Source organism: Lithobates pipiens, unplaced genomic scaffold, assembly GCF_037356315.1.
Source record: "Lithobates pipiens isolate NorthernLeopardFrog02 unplaced genomic scaffold, aLitPip1_a1.2 Scaffold_55, whole genome shotgun sequence".
NCBI classification, from domain to species: Eukaryota; Metazoa; Chordata; class Amphibia; order Anura; family Ranidae; genus Lithobates; species Lithobates pipiens.
In genome coordinates, this window is record NW_027507877.1 from 279,342 (window position 1) to 302,763 (window position 23,422).

Here is a 23,422-nt window from a genome sequence, read left to right on the forward strand (position 1 = left end):
GGCTGGTTCTACAGGTGGGCAGATGGGAGAATCCTAAGGCTGGTACCACAGGTGGGCAGCTGGAGGAATACCAAGGATGGCACCACAGGTGGGCAGCTGGAGGAGTCCCAGGGCCATGCCAATGCAGTACTCTGGTAGTAATTGGAAAATAACTCTGTGCAGTGGCTGGGTCTTCAGTGGAAGTTTCAAGCTACTGCTGCTGTTATGCCAGCACTGGCAGTGTAGGGCCTCTCACCTGGCTGTAGATCACATTAAGTGGGCGGAATGGAACTTACTGCTCTCAGAAAAAAATATCTTCTCTATTTGAAGAGATCATTCTGGCCTGAAGTGATATTTCAGGGTCCTGTGAGTTCTCCCGCCTCTCATGGTGTGTGTGGAAGGTGAAGCAGAACGTCTTCTTATGTATGGTGTGTATGGAGACCATCTAATCCAAAAGCCTGTAGTGATAGTAAAGACTTGGTGCTTGCACTTTATAGTTTACCACAGTATGATAGGGTGGGGAAAGGGTAGATCACGAACCTGCAACTCCAAGATGGTGCTAATCTTTAATCACTGTTTAATTGGGAATAAATGCTATGGACCAGTCACCATTTTGATGCTACGTACTTATCGTACCTGCCATATCCCTGGATACTTACTTACCTTGATACCTACCTCATTGCCAAACCTTATGTGATGACGAGTGCACTAACGTATGCCTAAGCTCCTGACGAAGCGTATATATATATATATATATGCGTAAAATATAGAGCCAAGCTACTGCCTAACATGACCAACTCCCACCAAGACTGATAGAGAAACCATCTGTTCTGTGTGGTATCAGTATCTAGGCAACCTCTACTTTGCAAAGCTTTTTAATTGTTTGTTTGATTGTTTTTCATCTTTTAATCAATTTATAATAAAAACATTTTAAAATATTAATATTGTGTACCTCAGTGCCTATAAAGTCCAAGTACCGAGTCTTTACTATTATTTCCAAATTAAAGGGACATGGCACATATTTAGACCATTTTGGTATCCACAATGCCACCCTGTGGTGATACCTTGAACTAACCTTTTCAGACTAACCTTATAGTGGGCAGCGCCATATGAACACAGGAAAGGGAAATAATTCCATTGTACTTACCCTCACTTGGCACAGGAGTTGGCTTTGCACTGGGAATGCTGACTCTCAGCAACAGAACCAGCAGAATGAGGATGGTGGTGAGCAGAACCCAGATGGTGAAGGCCGTCTTTTTAGACCAGGGACCTGGAGAAAAGGAACATGACAGGCATGAGGCTCTTCTACACTCTTATCTCACCTGTCTACCAGATATGATAATTCTGAAGAGGACCTGTGTAGCACAGCCATGGGCATCCGCAGAACTTTTTTCAGAGGGGGCATCATTTTAGGGTCACTCATGCACCTCCCCTTTTCGACAATGTCATTATCACATTATCATGGTCAGAGTCTGCAGGCATAGTACATTCCCTAGGATAAGTAATGGATAATGGCTAACAGGCCCTCTTACCAGACCCAGCGAAACTACAGCAGTGATCCCTCCGGCTGAAGGGTCGCTCACTCTTGGTTCCCCGGGGCGTCTCTGGTCAGTAGTTTAGTATTTCAGTACCCTGGTAGTGGCTCAGCCTTTCTCTCTCTGGTGGTGCTGGGCAGTGTGGCTCTCTCTGGTGGCGCTGGGAAGTGTGTCTCTCTCTCTGGTGGTGCTGGGAAGCGTAGCTCTCTCTGGTGGCACTGGGCAGTGTGTCTCTCTCTGGTGGCGCTGGGAAGTGTGTCTCTCTCTCTGGTGGTGCTGGGAAGCGTAGCTCTCTCTGGTGGCACTGGGCAGTGTGGCTCTCTCTGGTGGCGCTGGGAAGTGTGGCTCTCTCTCTGGTGGTGCTGGGAAGCGGAGCTCTCTCTGGTGGCACTGGGAAGTGTAGCTCTCTCTGGTGGCACTGGGAAGCGTAGCTCTCTCTGGTGGCACTGGGAAGCGTAGCTCTCTCTGGTGGTGCTGGGCAGTGGGGCTCTCTCTCTCTCTGGCTTCCGCCCAGCACACTCCTCGTTCTTTCTCCTGTAGCACTCTCTCCCTTTTTTCCAGGCTGCAGTGTCTCAATCTCTCTTGATCGAGCTGTAGCCTCTTCTCTGTGGAAAATGGGGGCGCCAGTCTTTGGGACTACATGTCTCATGATGCTCTCCTCTCCTAGTCTCCTTTTGATTGGCCCTCAGTTATGGCCATTAGGGAAGGAGCGGGCAGAAAGCTGGGCGGGGAACCTGGTGAGAGCCACCGTCTCTTCTCCCTAACAGGAGGGACGAGCGGGGGAAACCTCTGATAGCCCGCAGCTCGCCTTTCTCCTGTCACTACGCCGCAGAGTTCTCTGCTGGACTGAGCAGGGAAAAGAGCCACAGCCAAAAGTCACACTACACTGATGGGGGGCTTGACAGCACCTTGATGGTGGCACCTGGGTGAGGGCTGCCCACACCCCGATAGCGATGCAACTGTGCTGAATTTAAGATCCGACCCCTGATTCCGGGGGGGGGGGGACTTGACCCCCCTTGCCCATACCTGCGGACGCCCATGAGCACAGCTAAAGTTCCATCCAAGCACTGAAGGCTATTGTCAGGGCTGGCTTAGCCCTTCCTTCTCTGGGCTGGCCGCTCAGCTGTCGGCTAATTGCCAGCTCTCTTCTCTTTCCACAGTTACCAGCTGTTCCCGATGATGCTCGTCTGACCTGCCTATTTATAGCCTTCCTGCTCACTTTTTCATTTGCCTTCGCGTTGGTCACATCACAAGGAACCATCTCCTGCTGTTTGTTTCAAGACTGGCTTGCTGACATCCCTCCTGGCTTCTTATCCGGCTTGCAGTTGCTCTCCTTGGATCCCTGACTTCTGGCCTGGCTGATTACCCGATCTGGTTAATGAACTTTGGACTGGCTACTAGACTCTGGCTATGCTTGACTACGCTTTTTTCTATTTACCTTTTTATTTTTATTAATAAACAAGTGTGATTAGATTGTACTTCTGTCTCTGTCTGTTTCATGGTTCCTGACCGCTGTCTAGTTCTGGAGGTGGCCTGTTACCATGTGTGGTGCCCTGTCCTGAATATAGCACAACTTTAATGGGTGCAGCCCTGTCATTGTTGGAGAAGGGCCAACTTAGGCCGGATTCACACTGCTGTGATTTAAAATGTGCTTAAAAAAAAGTATGGTGCATTTTAAATGTGTTGCGTTAAAATTTAACGCAATGCATATGCCGTGATTAGCTGGCTGTTAAGGATTCCGGCAGGTGCCAGCTTCACTATTCACTGGTTGCTAGGAAGCCGGCACCCATCATTGTCCTTAACCACTTGCTTACTGGGCACTTAAACCCCCCTCCTGCCCAGACCAATTTTCAGCTTTCAGCGCTGATGAACTTTGAATGACAATTACGCGGGCATACAACACTGTACCCAAATGACATTTTTATCATTTTTTCCCACAAACAGAGCTTTCTTTTGGTGGTATTTAATTACAGCTCGGAGTTTTATTTTTTGCTAAACAAACAAAAAAAGATGCAAAAAAAAAATCATGTTTAATAGTTTGTTATAAAATTTTGCAAACGGGTCATTTTTCTCCTTCATTGAAGTGCGCTGATTAGGCGGCACTGATAGGCTGCACTGGTGGGCACTGATGGGCTGCATTGGTGGGCACTGATAGGCTGCACTGGTAGGCACTGATAGGCATAGTTAAGGCGGCACTAATAGGCACAGATAAGGCGGCACCGATGGGCACAGATAAGGCGGCACTAATGGGCAAAGATGGGCACAGATGGGTGGCACGGATGGGTGGCACGGATGGGTGGCACGGATGGGCACTGATAGGTACCACTGATAGATGGGACTGATGGGCACTGATAGGTGGCACTGATAGGTGGCTCTGATAGGTGGCACTGCTGGGCACTGATGGGCGGCACTGCTGGGCACTGGTAGATGACACTGATGGGCACGGATAAGTGGCACTGGGGTGCAGCACCTTTGAGGCAGATTGTGGGCACTGCTGGGTGGAACTGCTGGGTGGCACTGTGGGTGGCACTGTGGGTGGCACTGTGGGCACTGCTGGGTGGCACTGTGGGCACTGCTGGGTGGCACTGACGGGGGGCACTTACTTTTTAAACATTTGGCACTGCAGGGGGCAGGTGGGCACTGGCAGGGGGCAGGTGGGCACTAGCAGGGCTGGCCGTGATGTCCCGATCACGGCCACCGGTGATCGGCCTTTTTTTTTTCTCCTCGCGCTGTCAGCACGAGGAGGAATAATAGCCGATTACCGGCTCCGTTATATCACATGATCAGCTGTCATTGGCTGACAGCTGATCACGTGATAAGGGGTCGGGACTCGCCGATCACAGAGCGCGCCGTGCGTGCCCCTCAGGGGGCGCGCAGGCTGCTCCTGCACTGGACGACGTCAATAGACGTAGTCCCGGCAAAGGAGATCCGCGCTGTAGCCGTCATTTGGCTATAGCACGGATCTCAAGTGGTTAACAACCAGTGAATAGCTGGCTGTTAAGGAGCCGACACCCACTGTGCCCTTAACAACGATCAATTTGCTGGCTGGTAAGGACATGGGGGGGGGGTGCTGGTTCCTTAACAACCAGTAAAAAGCAGAGCCGGGACCTGCTTGGCGTCCTTAGCAAGCTGGTGTGAATAGACCTGGGTCCACTCTACAAGAGCCCCGCATATGGGTGCAATGCATGTAGTTGTGGTTACGCTATTCAGGCAATCAAGAGGTAAAGCAGGCAGGATACAACACCTCCAGATCCAAAGCTCGTGTGAACAATCCCTGTATATCCCCTCCCTACCTCTCCTGTTTCTGGGAAAGGAAATAAAGGGAAAATCTTCCAATGGGAAAACAGGATTGTAGTTTTTCTCTAACCTACTTTATCCAAAGCGAACCATTTTTTGTCTATACATTCACTTAAATATCATATATTATAAAATGTAACTACATTTCATACAATGATATGGCAACAACACCCTCACATCATGCCACACTGGACAGTATTTTAACCACTTAAGGACCGGAAGGATTTGCCCCCTTAATGACCATGCCCTTTTTTTGTGATTCGGCACAGCGTCGCTTTTAACTGACAATTGCGCAGTCGCGTGACGCTGTACCCAAACAAAATTGACGTCCTTTTTTTCCTCACAAATAAATATTTATTTTGGTGGTATTTTTTATTATTTTTTGCGCTATAAACAAAAAGAGAGTGACAATTTTGAAAAAAAAAACAAATAAAAAACATTGGGAGTTATTTGTGAAAGGCAAATCCACTTTGTGCAAACTACAAATGCAAAATGCGCTTAAAATTGCACTGTGATGCAGCATACACACGATCGGAAATTTTCGGCCAGCAAAAGACCAATGAGAGCTTTTCATCGGAAAATGCGACCGTGTGTATACGCTCCAATCGGAATTTAGCTGTCCGAATTCTCACCAGCAAAAATTTGATAGCAGGTTCTCAATTTTCCCGATGGAAAAACTTTCTTTTGGAAATTTCCGATCGTGTGTATGCAATTCCGACACGCCAAAAATCGCGCATGCTCAGATTCAACTACGAGACGGAAGCTATTGGCTACTGGGTATTGAACTTCCTTTTTCTAGTCCCGTCGTACGCGTCACAGTGTTCTTGGCAGTCGGAATTTGGTGTGACCGTGTGTAGAAAAAGAAACAAATGCGGCGCACATAAAAAAATTAATTAACCACTTTCAGACCGGACCATTTTGCTGGTCAAAGACCAGACCACTTTTTGCGATTCGGCACTGCGTCGCTTTAACTGACAATTGCGCGGTCGTGCGACGTGGCTCCCAAACAAAATTGACGTCCTTTTTTTCCCACAAATAGAGCTTTCTTTTGGTGGTATTTGATCACCCCTGCGGTTTTTATTTTTTGCGCTATAAACAAAAATAGAGCGACAATTTTGAAAAAAACACATTATTTTTTACTTTTTGTTATAATAAATATCCCCCAAAAATATATAAAAAAAACATTTTTTTTCCCTCAGTTTAGGCCGATACGTATTCTTCTACATATTTTTGGTAAAAAAAAATCACAATAAGCGAATTTTGATTGGTTTGCGCAAAAGTTATAGCGTTTACAAAATAGGGGATAGTTTTATAGCATTTTTATTAATATTTTTTTTTTTTTACTAGTAATGGCGGCGATCAGCGATTTTTATTGTGACTGCGACATTGTGGGGGACCCATCGGACATTTTTGACACATTTTTGGGACCATTGTCATTTATGCCGCACTCACTGCTATATAAATGCAGTGATTCCTGTGTAAATGACACTGGCAGTGAAGGGGTTAACCAGTGGGTGGCAGTGTAGGGGTTAAGTGTTCCTAGGGGTGTGTTACTAACTGTGGGGGGTTGGGCTTTCATTTAGTGAACACTGATCTCTGCTCCAATCACATGGAGCAGAGATCAGCGTCACTAGTTGCTAGGCAGAATGGAGAAATGCTGTTTACAACGGCATTTCTTCATTCGGCCGCTCTGTGAGACGATCGCGGGTATGCCCGCGGCGATCGAGTCCGCGGGTCCTGCGACCGGACTCACGGAGGTCCCGACCAGCGCGGGAGCACGCCGCCGGTGGCGCGCTCCCGATGGCAGGGCGGCAAATTTAAAGGGACGTAAATGTACGCCCATTTGCCTGCCCGTGCCATTCTGTGGACGTACATCGGCGTGCGCTGGTCGGCAAGTGGTTAACATGTATTAATACATAAATAGTGCATGAAAGTCCAGAAAAGTAAGAAAAAGTTCAACAAATCAACAGCTGATCTCCCTCCACCTTGTCCAGCAGATATGAAGACAGTAGGGGGTCCCATCACCATCACCCAACACGACAGACCCCTTACCATCAGTGCAACGATAATGCACATGTAATGACACCACTCTCCTCTACAAATCCTCCCAAACAATACTCTGGAGCAAAATCTTTCCAATCATGAAACAGGTATAAGGATCCTTATGTGGCTCAGCAGTCATATGGGTAAAAAGAAATAACATCGCTCATTGCGCAGATAACTTAAAAAAACATTGACCGGTTTATTGTTAAAAAAAATTCCTACTTACATTTTTGTTGATTCATAAAAGCAAACAGCTGAAACGTCCAGCGCTTCAGTAACAATCGCTGCAGTGTAGTCTGTTCACGTCCCACGTCAAGCCAAGCTCCGCCCCAACGTTTCGTCACTCAAAGTTATTATCAAGTATCTAAGGTACTTTGTTATGTTTTTTATTTTATTTTCTACGGTTGGTCATTGGTGATTACGATGTAGAGGTCACTTCCGGTTAAGCTGTTTTTTCCCGCTTGACGCGTGGAAAGCACAGCACTTCCGCTTCCAGGTATGTTTGTCCATTTAATGTTGTCCCTATAAACGTTCTAGCCACGCCCCTGATGATGCACTTTGCGTGACGAAACGCAGGGCCGTCTTTAATATTGATTGGGCCCTGGGCAAAAATTTTCTTAGGGCCCCGCTCCCCCCCATGCAATTTCACTCTCCACCTTCTCTGAGACATACAATAAATAGCAGCTAGACTTAAAATCAGTTTACTGTATCAGCTCAGGCAGCGATTGCGATTGGTTGCCAGAGGTTACAGCATATCATTACTGCTTACTGATTGGTTGCTAGAGGTTACAGCACTCCTGAAGGCTCACTGATTAGTTGCTAGAGGTTACAGCACATGATTTCTGCTTGTTGATTGGCTGCTAGAGATTACTGTACAGTAATACTGTTCACTGGTAGCTATAGGTTACAGCACATCATCTCCTCACTGCAGGGGGGCATGCTATACATATGAATGCTGCTTTATTTACATATGAATGCCATTGGCCTCAGCTAATTACATATGCATGTCACTTCTATTTACATATGAATGCCGGTTATTTACATGTAAACACAGGGTCTGCAGGTGAGTCATCTGTACACAACAATAGGTCAGAGCTGGGCAGTAGGACACAGCACAGGACTAAAACCTCAAGGGACAAGGGAATGTAAACTGGGATAGTTGGCAAGTGTGAGGCAGCTGCTTTGGGCCCCACAACAATGACAGGGCCCAGGGCAGCTGCCCCTTTTGCCCTGCCTTAAAGACGGCCCTGACGAAACGTTGGGCGGAGCTTGGCTTGACGTGGGACAGACTACACTTTGCACTTGTAGTTTGCACTTGTAGTGCAAAGTGAATTTGTCTTTTGTAAATGACCCTCAATGTTTTTTTTTTTTTTTTTTGCTATAATAAATATACCCAATTTTTTTTTTTTAAACAAATTTCTTCCTCAGTTTAAGCCGATATGTATTCTTCTATATATTTTTGGTATAAAAAAAAAAAAAAACGCAATAAGCGTATATATTGATTGCTTTGTGCAAAAGCTATAGTGTCTACAAAAGAGGGGATAGATTTATGGCATTTTCATTATTTATTTATGTGTATTTTACTAGTAATGGCGGCGATCAGCGATTTTTTTATTTTATTTTTTCGGTACTGTGACATTGCAGCGGACGGATCGGAACATTTTTTGACACATTTTTGCAACCATTGACATTTATACAGCGATCAGTGCTATAAAAATGCACTGATTACGGTGTAAATGTCACTGGTAGGGAAGATGTTAACACTAGGGAGGCGATCAAGGGGTAAAATGTGTTCCCTGCGTGTGTTTCTTACTGTTGGGGGGGGGGGATGGGACTGACTGGAGGAGGAGACCCATCGCTGTTCCTGATCACTAGAAGCAGCAGATCTCTCTCTACTCCCCTGAAAAAAACGGGGATCTGTTTGTTTACATTGACAGATCCCTGTTCTGGCTCTCTGTGGAGCGATCGTGGGTGGCCAGTGGACATTGAGCATCATTCCAGCTGGTATATATATATATATATATATATATATATTTATAAATATATATAAAGAGCCCGATGTACAGCTACGGTGATTAGCGGGAATGAGCCGACCTGCCTGCGCCATATAATGATGGCGGCTGGTCGGCAAGTGGTTAAAACGTTTCCTTTTATTTCCTTACTTACTGTATGAAACAATTCACAAGCAGGGGCGTAACTATAGGGGGTGCAGCAGTTGCGACCGCAACTGGGCCCTGTGATGCAGGGGGCCCATGCAGCCCCCTCTACATATGGCCGGCAGCAGCATAGGCAGCTAGGGGTACCAGTGCACCATGCACACGGGTGGCTGGAGGTGGAGGGTGACTAGCAGAGCTCCATGCTCGACTATCGAACTGGCTGCTCTTTAGTTGTGCATTCCCCGCATGACTTGTGTCCTCGACCGGCTCCTCAGAGTACCCCTCTCCTGCTCCATGCATTGCCGCTCAGTCCGATGTCTGTTATCCCCAGCCAGGGACCCCTTCTCACCTGGGGGCAGTAACTTCATCTGCCCTGGAGAAAAGGACCTCATTTCTTCTGGGGACGGGGACCCCATCCTGCCTAGGGACAGTCCTCCAATGGGGCACCTAAAAATGTAAAAAAAAAAAAAAAACTACTGATACCAGTGGTGGAACTTACAGAGCTCACAAAGGTCATACTTGTGACCACGCCCTGGAGTTCCACCAACGGACTTGGAGGGAAGGGCCCTGGCTGGGGTTCAAGGGGGGGCCCTTCATGGTTTCTTGCATCGGGGCCCTGAAGGTTCTAGTTACGCCACTGTTCACAAGGATAAATTCAGCTCCTGCTTCTGAGAAATTATGAATGATTCCTAAAACTAGCTGATAGCTGTAAATAATTTTCTTTTAAAGTAAAAAAAAAGTTGTATTTTGTTATAAGTGTCCAATGGATGGCTGTGGTTTTGGTGAAGTGTGTCATCAATTCATGTTAATCCTCCTTTATTGCCTATCCGTGCTCTTCCAAATCACATAATTCCTTGTCCAGAACTGATTTCATTTCGTGTTCTGCCAAGCTTACTCCAACCCTTGTAGAGGCCAATGTAGAACCTAGAGGAACATCTGATCATTCCCCCCTGTTAATCACTTTAATATCAAAGCACCTGGAATCTAATATTCTATGGCCTTTTGGTTGGATTTCTTCCCCAAAGAAGATCTCGTACCCTCATCCTTTTCCTTCCCTTAATGTGGGTCCCAATTCCCATGGGATGCCCTTAAGGCTTTTCTCCGAGGCCTGCTAAACCAATAAATCACTGCCATTAAAAATGCTTCTGGAATTTGTGAAGGCGGCGACCTCTGAGTCTGAACACAATTATATTCTGGACTAGGGATGAGCCGAACACCCCCCGGTTCGGTTCGCACCAGAACCTTCGAACGGACCGAAAATTCGTACAAACTTTAGAACCCCATTGAAGTCTATGGGACTCGAACGTTCGAAATCAAAAGTGCTAATTTAAAAAGCTAATATGCAAGATATTGTCCTAAAAAGGGTTTGGGGACCTGGCTCCTGCCCCAGGGGACATGGGTCAATGCAAATTTTTTTTTTTTTAAATCTGACGTTTTTTTCGGGAGCACTGATTTTAATGGCGCTTAAAGTGAAAAATAAGTAAAAAAGTAAAATATTCCTTTAAATATGGTGCCTGGGGGGTGTCTGTAGTATGCCTGTGAAGTGGCACGTGTTTCCCGTGTTTAGAACAGTCCCTGCACAAAATGACATTTCTAATGGAAAAAAAGTCATTTCAAACTGCTTGCAGTTTTAATGTAATGTCTGGTTCCGGCAATATGGATGAAAATCATTGAGAAAAATGGCATGGGTAGCCCCCACTGCCCATTACCAGCCCCTTTGGGTCTTGTACGGATAAATTAAAAAAGGAAATGCGTGTGGCCCCCAGGCCCTATATACTCAGAACAGCAGTATACAGGCGGTGCAAACAAGACAGGGACTGTGTAGGTTTGTTGTGTTAAGTAGAATCTGTTTGTAATTTTGAACTGGTACATTTTTAAAGTGTAGCTCCAGTCAAAAAAATCTATTTTTAAGCTTTTTGGAAAACATAGGGAAGGGTTATCACCCCTGTATAATTTTTTGGGCCGTCCGTCTTTTTTCATCTCACTTGCTGTTGTCTCCTTCCGTTTGCAAGTAGGAGACGTTTGTAAGTTGGATGTTTGAAAGTAGGGGCCTGCCCTATATGCTCTGCAGAAATGAGGGCTTAGGGTGTTGGTGTTGCCACAAGTTAACACTGTAAGCCTTCAAAGTGACTCTTGGTGGGCGCTGGAGCGCCCTGCTGTGAACTATTATATCAAGAATTGTAATTACATGTCATTGTTGAATAGTGGTAGAAAAATTGGGCCTTGGGTGGTAGTGGTGCTGGTGCCACAACACTATAAGTCCTCACAGTTACTCTTGGTGGGTGCTGAAACGGGCCCTGCTGTGAAATATTATATCAAGAATTGTAATTACATGCCCCTGTTAAACAGGGGCTAAAAAATTGTGTCTTAGGCACTGGTGCCACAACACTGCAACCTCTCACAGATACTCTAGTTGGAGCGCAAGAATGAGCCCTGCTGCAAAGTATTGTATCAAAAATTTTAATTACACGTCCCTTTTAAACAGGGGCTGAAAAATTGGGCCTTAGGTACTGGTGCTGGTGCCACGACACTGCAACCTCTTCCAGATACTCTAGTTGGAGTGCAGGAATGATCCCTGCTGCAAAGCATTGCATCAAACATTGTAATTACACGCATCCTGTTAAACAGGGGCTGAAAAATTGGGCCTTAGCCACTGGTGGTGGCACCCAGAACCTAAAATGTTCTTCCAAGCTATCAGCAGGATCATTAAGGAGGAAGAGGATAGTCAGTCAACATAACAGGACAGTCACTCAGCATCAGCATAGGCAGTCTTGAAGGGATCTAACATTTAAAAAAAAATGTATTTGGTTACATCAGCTTCAGGTGCTTGGTAGCTGTGGGTGATCCAAGACTGATTCATCTTTATGTAGGTCAGTCGATTAACGAGTCGGTGGACAGGCGCACCCTGTGATCGGTTACAAAGCCTCCAGCAGCACTGAAGGTGCATTCCGAAAGAACGCTGGATGCAGGACAGGCCAGTAGCTCAATTGCATACTGTGCAAGCTCTGGCCAGTGATCCATCCTCAAGACCCAGTAAGCCAGAGGATTTTCGGTGGGAAAGGTGTCCAAGTCTGACCTTGCCTCTAGGTATTCCTGCACCATGTAAATCAGACGCTGGCGATGGTTGCTGGAACTGATCATACCTTGGGGCTCCGGACTAAAAAATTGTCTGAGTGCATCGGTCAGACTGCCACCTTCTCCACCGCTCCTTCTATTACTGACTGAAGCCTCAGCAATACGTTGTCCAGGACCAGGAGTTTGTAACCTCCCAGTCTCTGGGAACGCGTTGCACATACCTTCCTGCAAGGCCTCCCGGAGATGTCTCATCCTCTGCTCCCTCTGCAATGGCAAGATAAGATCTGCAACCTTACTCTTGTAACGTGGATCAAGGAGAGTGGCCAGCCAGTAATGGTCCCTCTCCTTGATCCGAAGAATACTAGGATCCTTCCGCAGGCTTTGCAGGATCAGGGAGGCCATGCAGCGTAGGTTAGCTGAGGCATTCGGTCCTTATGGGTCACTAAGGACAACATGATCCACACCCACCTCCTCCCAGCCACGTACAAGTCCACGGGTTTCTTGGGACTATAAATCACTAAAAGACTGCTGATGCTGAGTGCCAGGCTCCACCTCCATGCTGACACAATCCTCGTCCTCCTCCTCTTCCTGTGTGATGGGTGGGAAAGCAGGAACACTGTCTGGATAAAGTGGGCCTTGAGAGGCAAGGAAGTCCTCCTCTTCCTTCCTCTGCTCTGCTTCAAGTGCCCTGTCCATTATTCCATGCAGCGTATGCTCCAACAGGTAGACAAGAGGTACAGTGTCACTGATGCATGCACTGTCACTGCTCACCATCCTCGTGGCCTCCTCAAATGGTGACAGGACAGTGCATGCATCCCTGATCATGCCCCACTGGCGTGGTGAAAAAAAAACGAGCTCCCCTGATCCTGTCCTGGTGCCGTAGTCGCACAGGTACTCATTGATGGCCCTACCTGGTGGGCATGTCACATATAAGGCGGTTCTTGGGCAGGTTCAACTCCTTTTGGAGCTCAGTCAGCCGAGCACGGGCATTATATGGTTGGAGGAAATGCACACAGACTTTCCTGGCCTGCCTCAGGACATCCTGTAAGCCCGGGTACCTGCCCAAGAACCGCTGCACCACCAGGTTAAGGACGTGAGCCACACAGGGCACATGGGTCAGTTTTCCCTTTCGGAAGGCAGAGAGAAGGTTGGTGCCATTGTCACAAATCACCATTCCTGGCTTAAGCTGGCGTGGCGTCAACCACCTCTTGGCCTGCCCCTGCAGAGGTGACAAAATATCTGCCCCAATGTGGCTCCTGTCCCCCAAACACACCAGCGCAAGAACGGCATGGCATCTTTTTGCCTGCGTACTTGCGTAGCCTCTTGAACGCCTACAGAGCACCGCTGGTTCCGAGGACAAAGCACAGGAAGAGGCCATGGGGGAAGAAGAAGAGGAGGGGTGGAGGAGAGAGGTGTGTCACAACCAGTAGTAGCATTTTGGAAGCATGGTGGCGGAACAGCCTCCAACACTACTGCACCTTGTCCTGCATCCTTCCTAGTTGCTAGAAGAGTGACCCAATGGGCCGTGAAAGATAGGTAACGTCCCTGCCCATGCCTGCTGGACCATGAGTCAGCGGTAATATTGCACCTTACAGCTGACTGCCCTGTCCAGCGAGGCATGGACATTGCCTTCAACATGCCGGTAGAGAGCCGGAATCGCCTTCCCTGAGAAAAAGTGGCATTTGGGAACCTGCCACTGAGGAACCACACATTGCACAAACTCATGGAAGGGGGCCAAGTCTACCAACTGAAAAGGCAGCAGTTGCAAAGCAGTCGCAATTTAGCCATCTAGCATTCAACTGCTGGGCATGTGGATGGCTGGGAGTGAACTTCTTTCGACGGTCCAGCAGCTGGGGCAGGGACATTTGCCTGCTACAATCGGACGTCGGTGTACTGCTAGCAGAGTGCCCGCAAGTACTTGGCTGTGACACACCTAATTCTACACCTTCATTCCTCTCAGAGCAGGTTTCAGAGAGGACTGAAGGTCTAGTGGGGTTGGAGATCCCAGCTGATGCGGAGCAAGTAGAGGTCCGCTTTGTTCTTTGGTGTGGGTCTTTAAGGTACGCTTGCCAACGAGCTGCATGGCAGGCAACATATGTCTGGTCAAGCATGTGGTGCCCAAGCAGCTGATGTTTTGGCCACGCGAGATACACTTGAGACATATGTTGCAAATAGCAGTGGTGCGATCTGATGCACTCGTCTCAAACAAGGCCCACACCAAAGAACTTTTGGAATAATGCGCAGAGGCAGCGCCCTGCACAGGCGGAGCTCTGCGGTGTGATTCAGTCGGTGTGCTGCCCTTAAGCTGGCCCCTGGAGGGCATCCTGCCTCGTTGGAGATGTGCCTCCTCCTCCTCCTCTCTCCTATTAGGCACCCACATGGAGTCAGTGAACTCATCATCCACTCCCTCTTCATCACTGGAGCAAACCTGGCAGTATGCTGCAGCAGGTGGATCATGACTGCCATATTGCTTTCCTTCTTGAACATCCCCTCTCTCTGCGCTCACGCTACTGCCTTCCTCTAGCTGGGTATCATCATCAGAGCCTTCAAAGCGCTGGGCATCCTCCTGGAGCATGTACCCAACACTGTGCTCAAAGAGTTCAGGAGACTCCTCAGGAGGACGTGGTGGGTCTAGGGAAGGAGTGACTGATGACATTGAGATGAGGGAAGAGGACGTGTTGGCAGCTGCTTTGCCAGCACCCTGAGCCTGGGTGAGAGAGGATGAGGAGGGCTTGGTCATCCACTCTACCAAGTCGTTGGCATGTTGCGGCTCAACATGTCCAGCTGCCAAAAATAAGGACAAGTGTGTCCCATGGCCACGTGCTGATGGCAATGCACCGTGTCCACGACCAGCACTGTTGTCTCTAGACACAGAGGCTGCTTGCCCTCTTTTATTGGCTTGTGACTGTCTGCCTCTCCTTGTTGGCCTTCCAGACATACTAATGGCCTGCAGGGAGATGAGAACACCAGCAGAAATTGGGGGTAGCTTCAGGTGTATACTGTGCAGGTGGCACAATATACCGATCTTACCGCTGCAGATGCCTGTGGTATAGAAACAGAACAACACCAGCAATAAGGGGTAGCTTCAGGTGTATACTGTGCAGGAGGCACACCATGCCCACTGTAACTGTGCTAGGTTAACAAGCAAAGATGACACTGTTCCTGCCTATCCTGCTGTCACCCTGCACGCCAACACACTACACAAGGCCGCCGCGCTGGCAGCCTCGTATAGCGTGTGGTGTGTACTAAACCCCCCTGAGCTATAATTGGCCACAGGCATCCTACCTGTGGCCAATTATGGCTCTCCTCGCTGCCGGCGCTGTGATTGGCCAAGCATGCGGGGTCACAGTGCATGCTTGGCCAATCATCAGCCAGCAATGCACTGTGATGGCGCAGTGCATTGTGGGCTGTGGGCGCCACACGAATATGGCACGAACGGCCCACAAAGTTCTGGATTCGCTGAACAAGCGAACAGCCGGTGTTCGAGTCGAACATGCGCTTGACTCGAACACCGAGCTCATCCCTATTCTGGACCATAGCCTGGATAATCAACTTGAATGGCTATCTTCTCAGAGAAGGTTGAATGAGCTGCTGGAGGTTAGGGCCAGGAATAAACATTTTTTTTTTTTTTCAAGGGAGGCTGACCTGGGCTGAGGAAGAGGCAACTAGCAGGTTGTTGGCCCAGATAGTCCGGTCCCAATCTAATCCTACTCATGTTTCGGTTCTGAAGAATCGAGAAGGGGAGATTAAGACCCAGGCAAGTTCTATTATGTCAGTTTTTCAGTCCTATTATCAAGACTTAAGCCGCGTACACACGGGCGGACTGTCTGCCCAACTTAGTCCGTCAGACAATCCGATGGACAGTCCGTCCTATTTTCGAATGAACGGACTTGACCACACACGGATGCACAAACAGTCCGTTGAAAGCTTGCGCGATGACGTGTACAGCACGTACGACGGGACTAGAAATAGGAAGTCCAATACACAGCAATGCAACCTTTCGCCGTGTAAATCCTTTCTGAGCATGCGTCATTCTTAGTCCGTCGAACTAGCCTACTCACGAGCGGATTGTCCGCTTAAACCAAAGTATGACGGACAATATTACGGAAATTCCGAAATACTTAGTCCGCCAGACTGCACGCTGAAAAAGTCCGCTGAAGCCCACACACGAGCGGATTGTCCGCTGAAATGTGTTTCGACGGACTAAGTTGGCCAGACAGTCTGCCCGTGTGTATGTGGCTTAAAGCTCCAGGGGGTCGATGATCTCACTATAGTGATTTATATAAAAAAAAAATACCCTGAAGTGTTGCTTCCAGCCCTTTTTAATGCATTTAATGAGGCCTTTTTTCCATGGGGGGGCTCCCAGACTCTATGGGTAATGCTGCTAAAATAGTTATACCTAAGAAAGATAAAGACCCTTTATACCCCGATTCCTATAGACCTAATTCTCTATCTCTATTATACACGGATGTTAAAATACTCGCAAATTTCCTTCATTTGTCTAAATTCCATGGACTATAAAGACCAATCAGCAGGGCCGTCTTTAATATTGATTGGGCCCTGGGCAAAAATTTTCTTAGGGCCCCCTATGCAATTTCGCTCTCCACCTTCTCTGAGACATACAATAAATAGCAGCTAGACTTAAAATCAGTTTACTGTATCAGATCAGGCAGCGATTGCGATTAGTTGCCAGAGGTTACAGCATATCATTACTGCTTACTGACTGGTTGCTAGAGGTTACAGCACTCCTTAAGGCTCACTGATTAGTTGCTAGAGGTTACAGCACATGATTTCTGCTTGTTGATTGGCTGCTAGAGATTACTGTACAGTAATACTGCTCACTGGTTGCTGTAGGTTACAGCACATCATCTCCTCACTGCAGGGGGCGTGATATACATATGAATGCTGCCTTATTTACATATCAATGCTGGTTATTTACATGTAAACACAGGGTCTGCAGGTGAGTCGTCTACACACAACAATAGGTCAGAGCTGGGCAGCGTTTAGGGTTGCCACCTTTTTTTTACGTCAAACCCGAACACTTTAGTGGCGCACGGCAATTTTTTTTTTTTTATAGTATAAACTATACATATATTTTGCTACTAAATAACATTTCTAATCATATGAAGTTAAGAACAAGCGTCCCCCTTTACATTAGAGTCCACAGAGTTCCCCTTTTACATCTGAACTCACAGAGTTCCCTCTCACTGTAAGGGAGAACTCTGCAGGCTCTGATATAAGGAGAACTCTGGGGCCTCTGCTGTAAGGGAGAACTCTGGGGCCTCTGCTTTAAGGGAGAACTCTGGGGACTCTGCTGTAAGGGAGAACCCTGGGGACTCTGCTGTAAGGGAGAACTCTGGGGACTCTGCTGTAAGGGAGAACTCTGGGGACTCTGCTGTAAGGGAGAACTCTGGGGACTCTGCTGTAAGGGAGAACCCTGGGGACTCTGCTGTAAGGGAGAACTCTGGGGACTCTGCTGTAAGGGAGAACTCTGGGGACTCTGCTGTAAGGGAGAACTCTGGGGACTCTGCTGTAAGGGAGAACTCTGGGGACTCTGCTGTAAGGGAGAACTCTGTGGACTCTGCTGTAAGGGAGAACTCTGGGGACTCTGCTGTAAGGGAGAACTCTGGGGACTCTGCTGTAAGGGAGAACTCTGGGGACTCTGCTGTAAGGGAGAACTCTGGGGACTCTGCTGTAAGGGAGAACTCTGTGGACTCTGCTGTAAGGGAGAACTCTGTGGACTCTGCTGTAAGGGAGAACTCTGTGGACTCTGCTGTAAGGGAGAACTCTGTGGACTCTGCTGTAAGGGAGAACTCTGGGAACTCTGCTGTAAGGGAGGACTGTGTTTGGAGAGGGGTTGTTAGTGTTGGCTTTGGGCAGTGTGAAAGAGTGTAACAGACACTCTCAGCTTAGACAACTGCAGCCAGCAACCCTGCTGGGAAGCCATAGTCCAGTCTAAATAATGTGTCCGGGTTTCAGGCAGTCTGAAACGCGGACACATGATTCCAAACCCGAACTGTCCGGGTGAATCCTGGACAGGTGGCAACCCTAGCAGCGTTAGTAGCAGCACTTCACACTGAGACATCAGGACACAGCACAGGACTAAAACCTCAAGGGACAAGGGAATGTAAACTGGGATAGTTGGCAAGAATGAGGCAGCTGCTTTGGGCCCCACAACAATGACAGGGCCCAGGGCAGCTGCCCCTTTTTGCCCTGCCTTAAAGACGGCCCTGCCAATCAGTCCGTTACAAACTAACAATGAAGACGTACTGAACCGAACATGGCAAATTTTGAAAAAAAAGACCTCCAGCTGAAGAAAAAAGGTTTTTTATTCTGTAATGAAGGGAGCAGACTTTGACTCACATTTCCTCTAGTTCTATCAACAAAGACGGGTCCCGGGACTCAAATTCTTGCCCCAAACCTTCCTACTGAGGATTTCCCCCGTCACCATCAGTCCATAAGTCCCAAATGATATGAAGATATTTCTATACCTGAGTGTTGAGGGCTGGAGGTCTTCTCTGTCTCGTCTGGTCCCTCCATTATTTCTTACTCATCTGATACACGTACTGAACGATCAACTCATTTCCTGTGAGAATCTGACCACAGCGGCCTTAACCACAGGCCTCGATGTGTGAGAATATTAATGATAGATGTTGTAGGGCCCTTCAGCTTGTGCAATATCTGAGCTCAGGCTGAGGACTCACACGGTCATTTTTTTTATGAGATGATTATTTGTTTGAGTCCCAGGGTCTCTGTATAAAGGGATTTTCAAATTACCTGTAACATATTAAAGTGCTTGTAAACCCTTACAAACCACTTTGACCTACAGGTAAGCCTAGATGAAGGCCTAGATTAAGGCTTAACTGTAGGTCCAAGAAATATCTCCTAAACCTATACGGTTTAGGAGATATTTGCCCGAAGACAGGCACCGCTGTCTACGGCGCATGAGCCGAAGACAGCGGCGCGCAGGTGCACTGAGCGCGCCGCACTGAACAGCAATATGCCGCGAGTGGCAGCTCCCGTGCGCATGCGCGGGAGTGACGTCATCGCGGCTTCGCCGAATGACAGCGGCGGAGCAGCGAGACCCAACCGAGAAGATGGATGCTCCGGACTACAGGGGACAGCGGCGACTTCGCTGGCTCCTGTGTCAGGTAAGTGACACATAATGGGCTACTATGTGATGCGATGCGATGCGATGCATAGTAGTCCATTATGCTTTACCTTTGCAGGGAAAAAAAGAGGAAGTAACACTCATCAGGGTTTACTTCCTCTTTAACCACTTGCTTACTGGGCACGTAAACCCCCCTCAGTCCCAGACCAATTTTCAGCTTTCAGCGCTGATGCACTTTGAATGACAATTGCGCGGGCATACAACACTGTACCCAAATGAAATTTTTATCATTTTTTTCCCACAAATAGAGCTTTATTTTGGTGGTATTTAATTACAATGCAAAAAAATAAAAAATCATGTTTAATAGTTTGTTATAAAATTTTGCAAACAAGTCATTTTTCTCCTTCATTGAAGTGCGCTGATGAGGCGGCACTGATAGGCTGCATTGGTGGGCACTGATAGGCTGCACTGGTGGGCACTGATAGGCTGCACTGGTGGTCACTGATAGGCTGCATTGGTGGGCACTGATAGGCTGCACTGGTGGGCACTGATAGGCATAGTTAAGGCGGCACTAATAGGCACAGATAAGGCGGCACCGATGGGCACAGATAAGGCGGCACTGATGGGCAAAGATAGGCACAGATAAGATGGCACGGATGGGTGGCACGTATGGGCACTGATAGGTACCACTGATAGATGGGACTGATGGGCACTGATACGTGGCACTGATAGGTGGCTCTGATAGGTGGCACTGCTGGGCACTGATGGGCGGCACTGCTGGGCACTGGTAGATGACACTGATGGGCACGGATATGTGGCACTGGGGTGCAGCACCTTTGTTGAGGCAGATTGTGGGCACTGCTGGGTGGCACTGCTGGGTGGCACTGTGGGCACTGCTGGGTGGCACTGTGGGCACTGCTGGGTGGCACTGACGGGGGGCACTTACTTTTTATTAATGTGGCACTGGCAGGGGGCAGGTGGGCACTAGCAGGGCTGGCCGTGATCAGGACTAATGTCCCGATCACGGCCGCCGGTGATCGGCTTTTTTTTTTCTCCTCGCGCTTTCAGCGCGAGGAGGAATAATAGCCGATTACCGGCTCCGTTATATCACATGATCAGCTGTCATTGGCTGACAGCTGATCACATGATAAGGGGTCGGGATCGACCCCTTGCACGGATCGGTGATCAGGCGAGTCTCGTAGACTCGCCGATCACAGAGCGCGCCGCGCACGCCCCTCAGGGGGTGCGCAGGCCGCTCGTGCACGGGACTACGTCTATTGACGTCGTCCCGGAAAAGGAGATCCGCGCTGTAGCCGTCATTCGGCTATAGCGCGGGTCTCAAGTGGTTAAGCTGCATAGTACCACCCAGTGCCAGGCAGCTGCTGCAAAGACTTATAAAATGCTCCCAAGATAACAGAAGTTACATACAGTAGTTACCAGGGACGTGCGGTGAGGTCCATGACTGGTGAGGCACCGGCTAGTATCAGAGCCAGATACACACACGGTTACATACGCCGCGATCATTAGAGCGAGAGCAATAATTCTAGCACTAGACCTCCTCTGTGACTCGAGACCTCCTCTGTGGCATGTAACCTGTAAAAAAAAAATTCAAGCGTCACCTATGGAGATTTCTACCCACTTCAGCCCCGGAAGGATTTACCCCTCTTCCTAACCAGGCCCCTTTTTTGCGATACGGCACTGCGCCGCTTTAACTGACAATTACGCGGTCGTGCGACGTTGTACCCAAACAAAATTGATGTCTTTTTTTTCCCCCACAAATAGAGATTTCTTTTGGTGGTATATGATCGCCTCTGAGATTTTTATTTTGTGGCACTATAAACAAAAAAAGAGCGACAATTATAAAAAAAAAAAAAAAAAAAAAGCAGTATTTCAAAATAAATAAAATAAAAATAAATAAAAATAAAAACTTTTTGCTATAATAAATATCCCCAAAAAAATATATAAAAAAAACTAATTTTTTCCTCAGTTTAGGCTGATAAGTATTTTTCTACATATTTTTGGTAAAAAAAAAATTGCAATAAGCGATTATTGATTGGTTTGTGCAAAAGTTATCGCGTCTACAAAATAGGGATAGATTTATGGCATTTTTTTGTATTTTTTTTTTATTAGTAATGCGATTTTTATCACGAAAGGGAGAAATCGCCCTGGGACTTTGAAACTGTGATTTTTATCATGATTGCGACATTGCTGTGGACAGATCAGACACTTTTGAAACTATTTTGGGACCATTGACATTTATATAGCGATCAGAGTTATAAAAATGCACTGATTACTGTGTAAATGTCACGGAGGGGGGGGGTTAAACACTAGGGGGCGATCATCGGGTTAAATGTGTTCCATCAGCGTGTTGTAACTGTAGGGGGGGTTGGGCTCACTAGAACATGACAGAGATCGCTGGGAGCAGTAGATCCCTGCCATGTTGTTAGGCATAACAGGGAAATGCCTTGTTTACATAGGAATTTCCTCGTTCTGCTTCTACGTGCCACGATCACTGGGCACCGGCGGACATTGTGTCCCGCAGGACCCGCAAGCACGCTCCCACGACGCCGATGACGGAGCGATGTATGGGTACGTTGTTTTGTTCACCCGTGCCACTTTGCCGACGTTTATCGGCATGAGCCGGTCGCCAAGTTATTAAGTACTTAAGTTTGGCGACAATCCACAAGCGCGTGGAATTTTAAAGCGTGACATGTTGGGTATCTATTTACTCGGCGTAACATTATCTTTCACATTATACAAAAAAACTGGGCTAACTTTAGTGGGGGTTTCTTGTGTTTTTTATTTCAGATTTAGCAAATTTGTCGAAATTTATTAAAGAACTAACTCAAGTTGTACATGTATAATCACTACAATAGGGCTCTAGTTAAAAGGGACCTAGCACCTGATTACATTATTCTCTGTCACGACTCACTACACACTATTCTGGGACAGAGCCACCCAGTGGCAGACTAGCTAACTGAACTTGCTTACATGCTGGTTACCCTATATGGATGGTCCAGTGTGCTCTGAGACAGCAGGGTGAAACAACTCTGTGTATTACCATATTAAAACATTTATTAAGTCCAAGAATAAAACGTACTCACAAGGTCTGAAGAAGCCTGTTCATATCAGAGTCCAATTTAAAGAGAGCAAATGCTGTGGCCAGCAATGGGGCTGTGGGGAGCCATAGAAGAGTGACCCGAATTCCTGGTGTAGAAAGAGAAATGCGAATGAAAAGGGAAGTAATTCCCAAAACAGCTTGCCGCAAACTTGTAATCTGGAGATTGGTTGCCTGGGAGCCACCAAGATGCCACCATTTACCAGCTCTATTGGTGGTTCCAACGCATCTTATAGCAGGAATTCAGGATGCTCTTCTCTGGATACCCACAGTCACCCTGCAGGCCATAGATGATGCAGTTTTTACGGCAGACAACTAGGGCTCTGATATGAGCATCCCCCCAAGCAAGGGTTTTGTGAGTGCGTTTTATTCTTGCATTTAATAAATGCCAATACACCAGGTCATTGCACTTTGCTGTCTCTAAATTTTCTCCGTAGCTGGTTTACAGATGTCCCAGTCTGAAGGGTCATTGGAACTGTACAACTTGCCTTTTTCCAAGACTATAAAGTATAGGCTTTGTTTTGCTGATATAGCACCCTCCTAGTGTAGGTGGCTAGAGAGGTAAATCTATTTTTTTTGTTGGCTCGACTACTTCTCCCTGCCTTCTAGTGGATTATAGAATGTAGTGGGCTGGAAGAGGCAGACCCTTGGCTTGAATATTTATGTGGTCTCACTCAATGCCTGGGGAAGAATGCTCAGTAGGTGGTTGAGGAGTGCATAAAGAGTTTGGGGCCTGAAGCAGCAGAGTTCTTGTCCAGGAGGAAAAGATCCAAGCCTGCAGGGCTGTTGCCTTTCTAGACAGTTTTATTTTTTCTGGACCGCTCACCGAGGTCCCATCTTAGTAAGAGCTGTGGGGGGGGGGGGGGCTGGGCTATTTTCTGGAAATAGTTGGAGCTGGATAAAGAGGGATTCATTGAGGATCTGGCCTGGAGATTCACCGGAGAATTGCCTGGCTGAAATTGGACAGAGCCATGTGAGTATATGGGAACATTGTGAGTATAGGCCTGTGTGTAAGATCCTAGTGACTGTCCGCTGCTTAAACCCCTTGAGAAATTGCTCCAGTGCTGCTGTATTGGGACCTTCCTGTTGCTGGAGTCACAGGAGTGTG

General features: G+C 47.6%; 1 protein-coding gene across 1 annotated transcript in view; it reads right to left on the reverse strand.

Annotated features, from left to right (window-relative positions):
* The window catches only part of LOC143957727 (killer cell lectin-like receptor subfamily B member 1A), a 41,482-nt gene extending 22,833 nt beyond the window's left edge, over positions 1 to 18,649 (reverse strand). The window contains exons 1-2 of the mRNA XM_077467429.1: positions 18,577 to 18,649; positions 1,127 to 1,249 (exon numbers count right to left, since the gene is read on the reverse strand). Coding sequence (XP_077323555.1) covers positions 1,127 to 1,249; positions 18,577 to 18,625 — 172 coding nt within the window. The 5' untranslated portion in view covers positions 18,626 to 18,649. The remainder of the gene's footprint in view (positions 1 to 1,126; positions 1,250 to 18,576) is intronic.
* Positions 18,650 to 23,422: the final 4,773 nt, after the last annotated feature.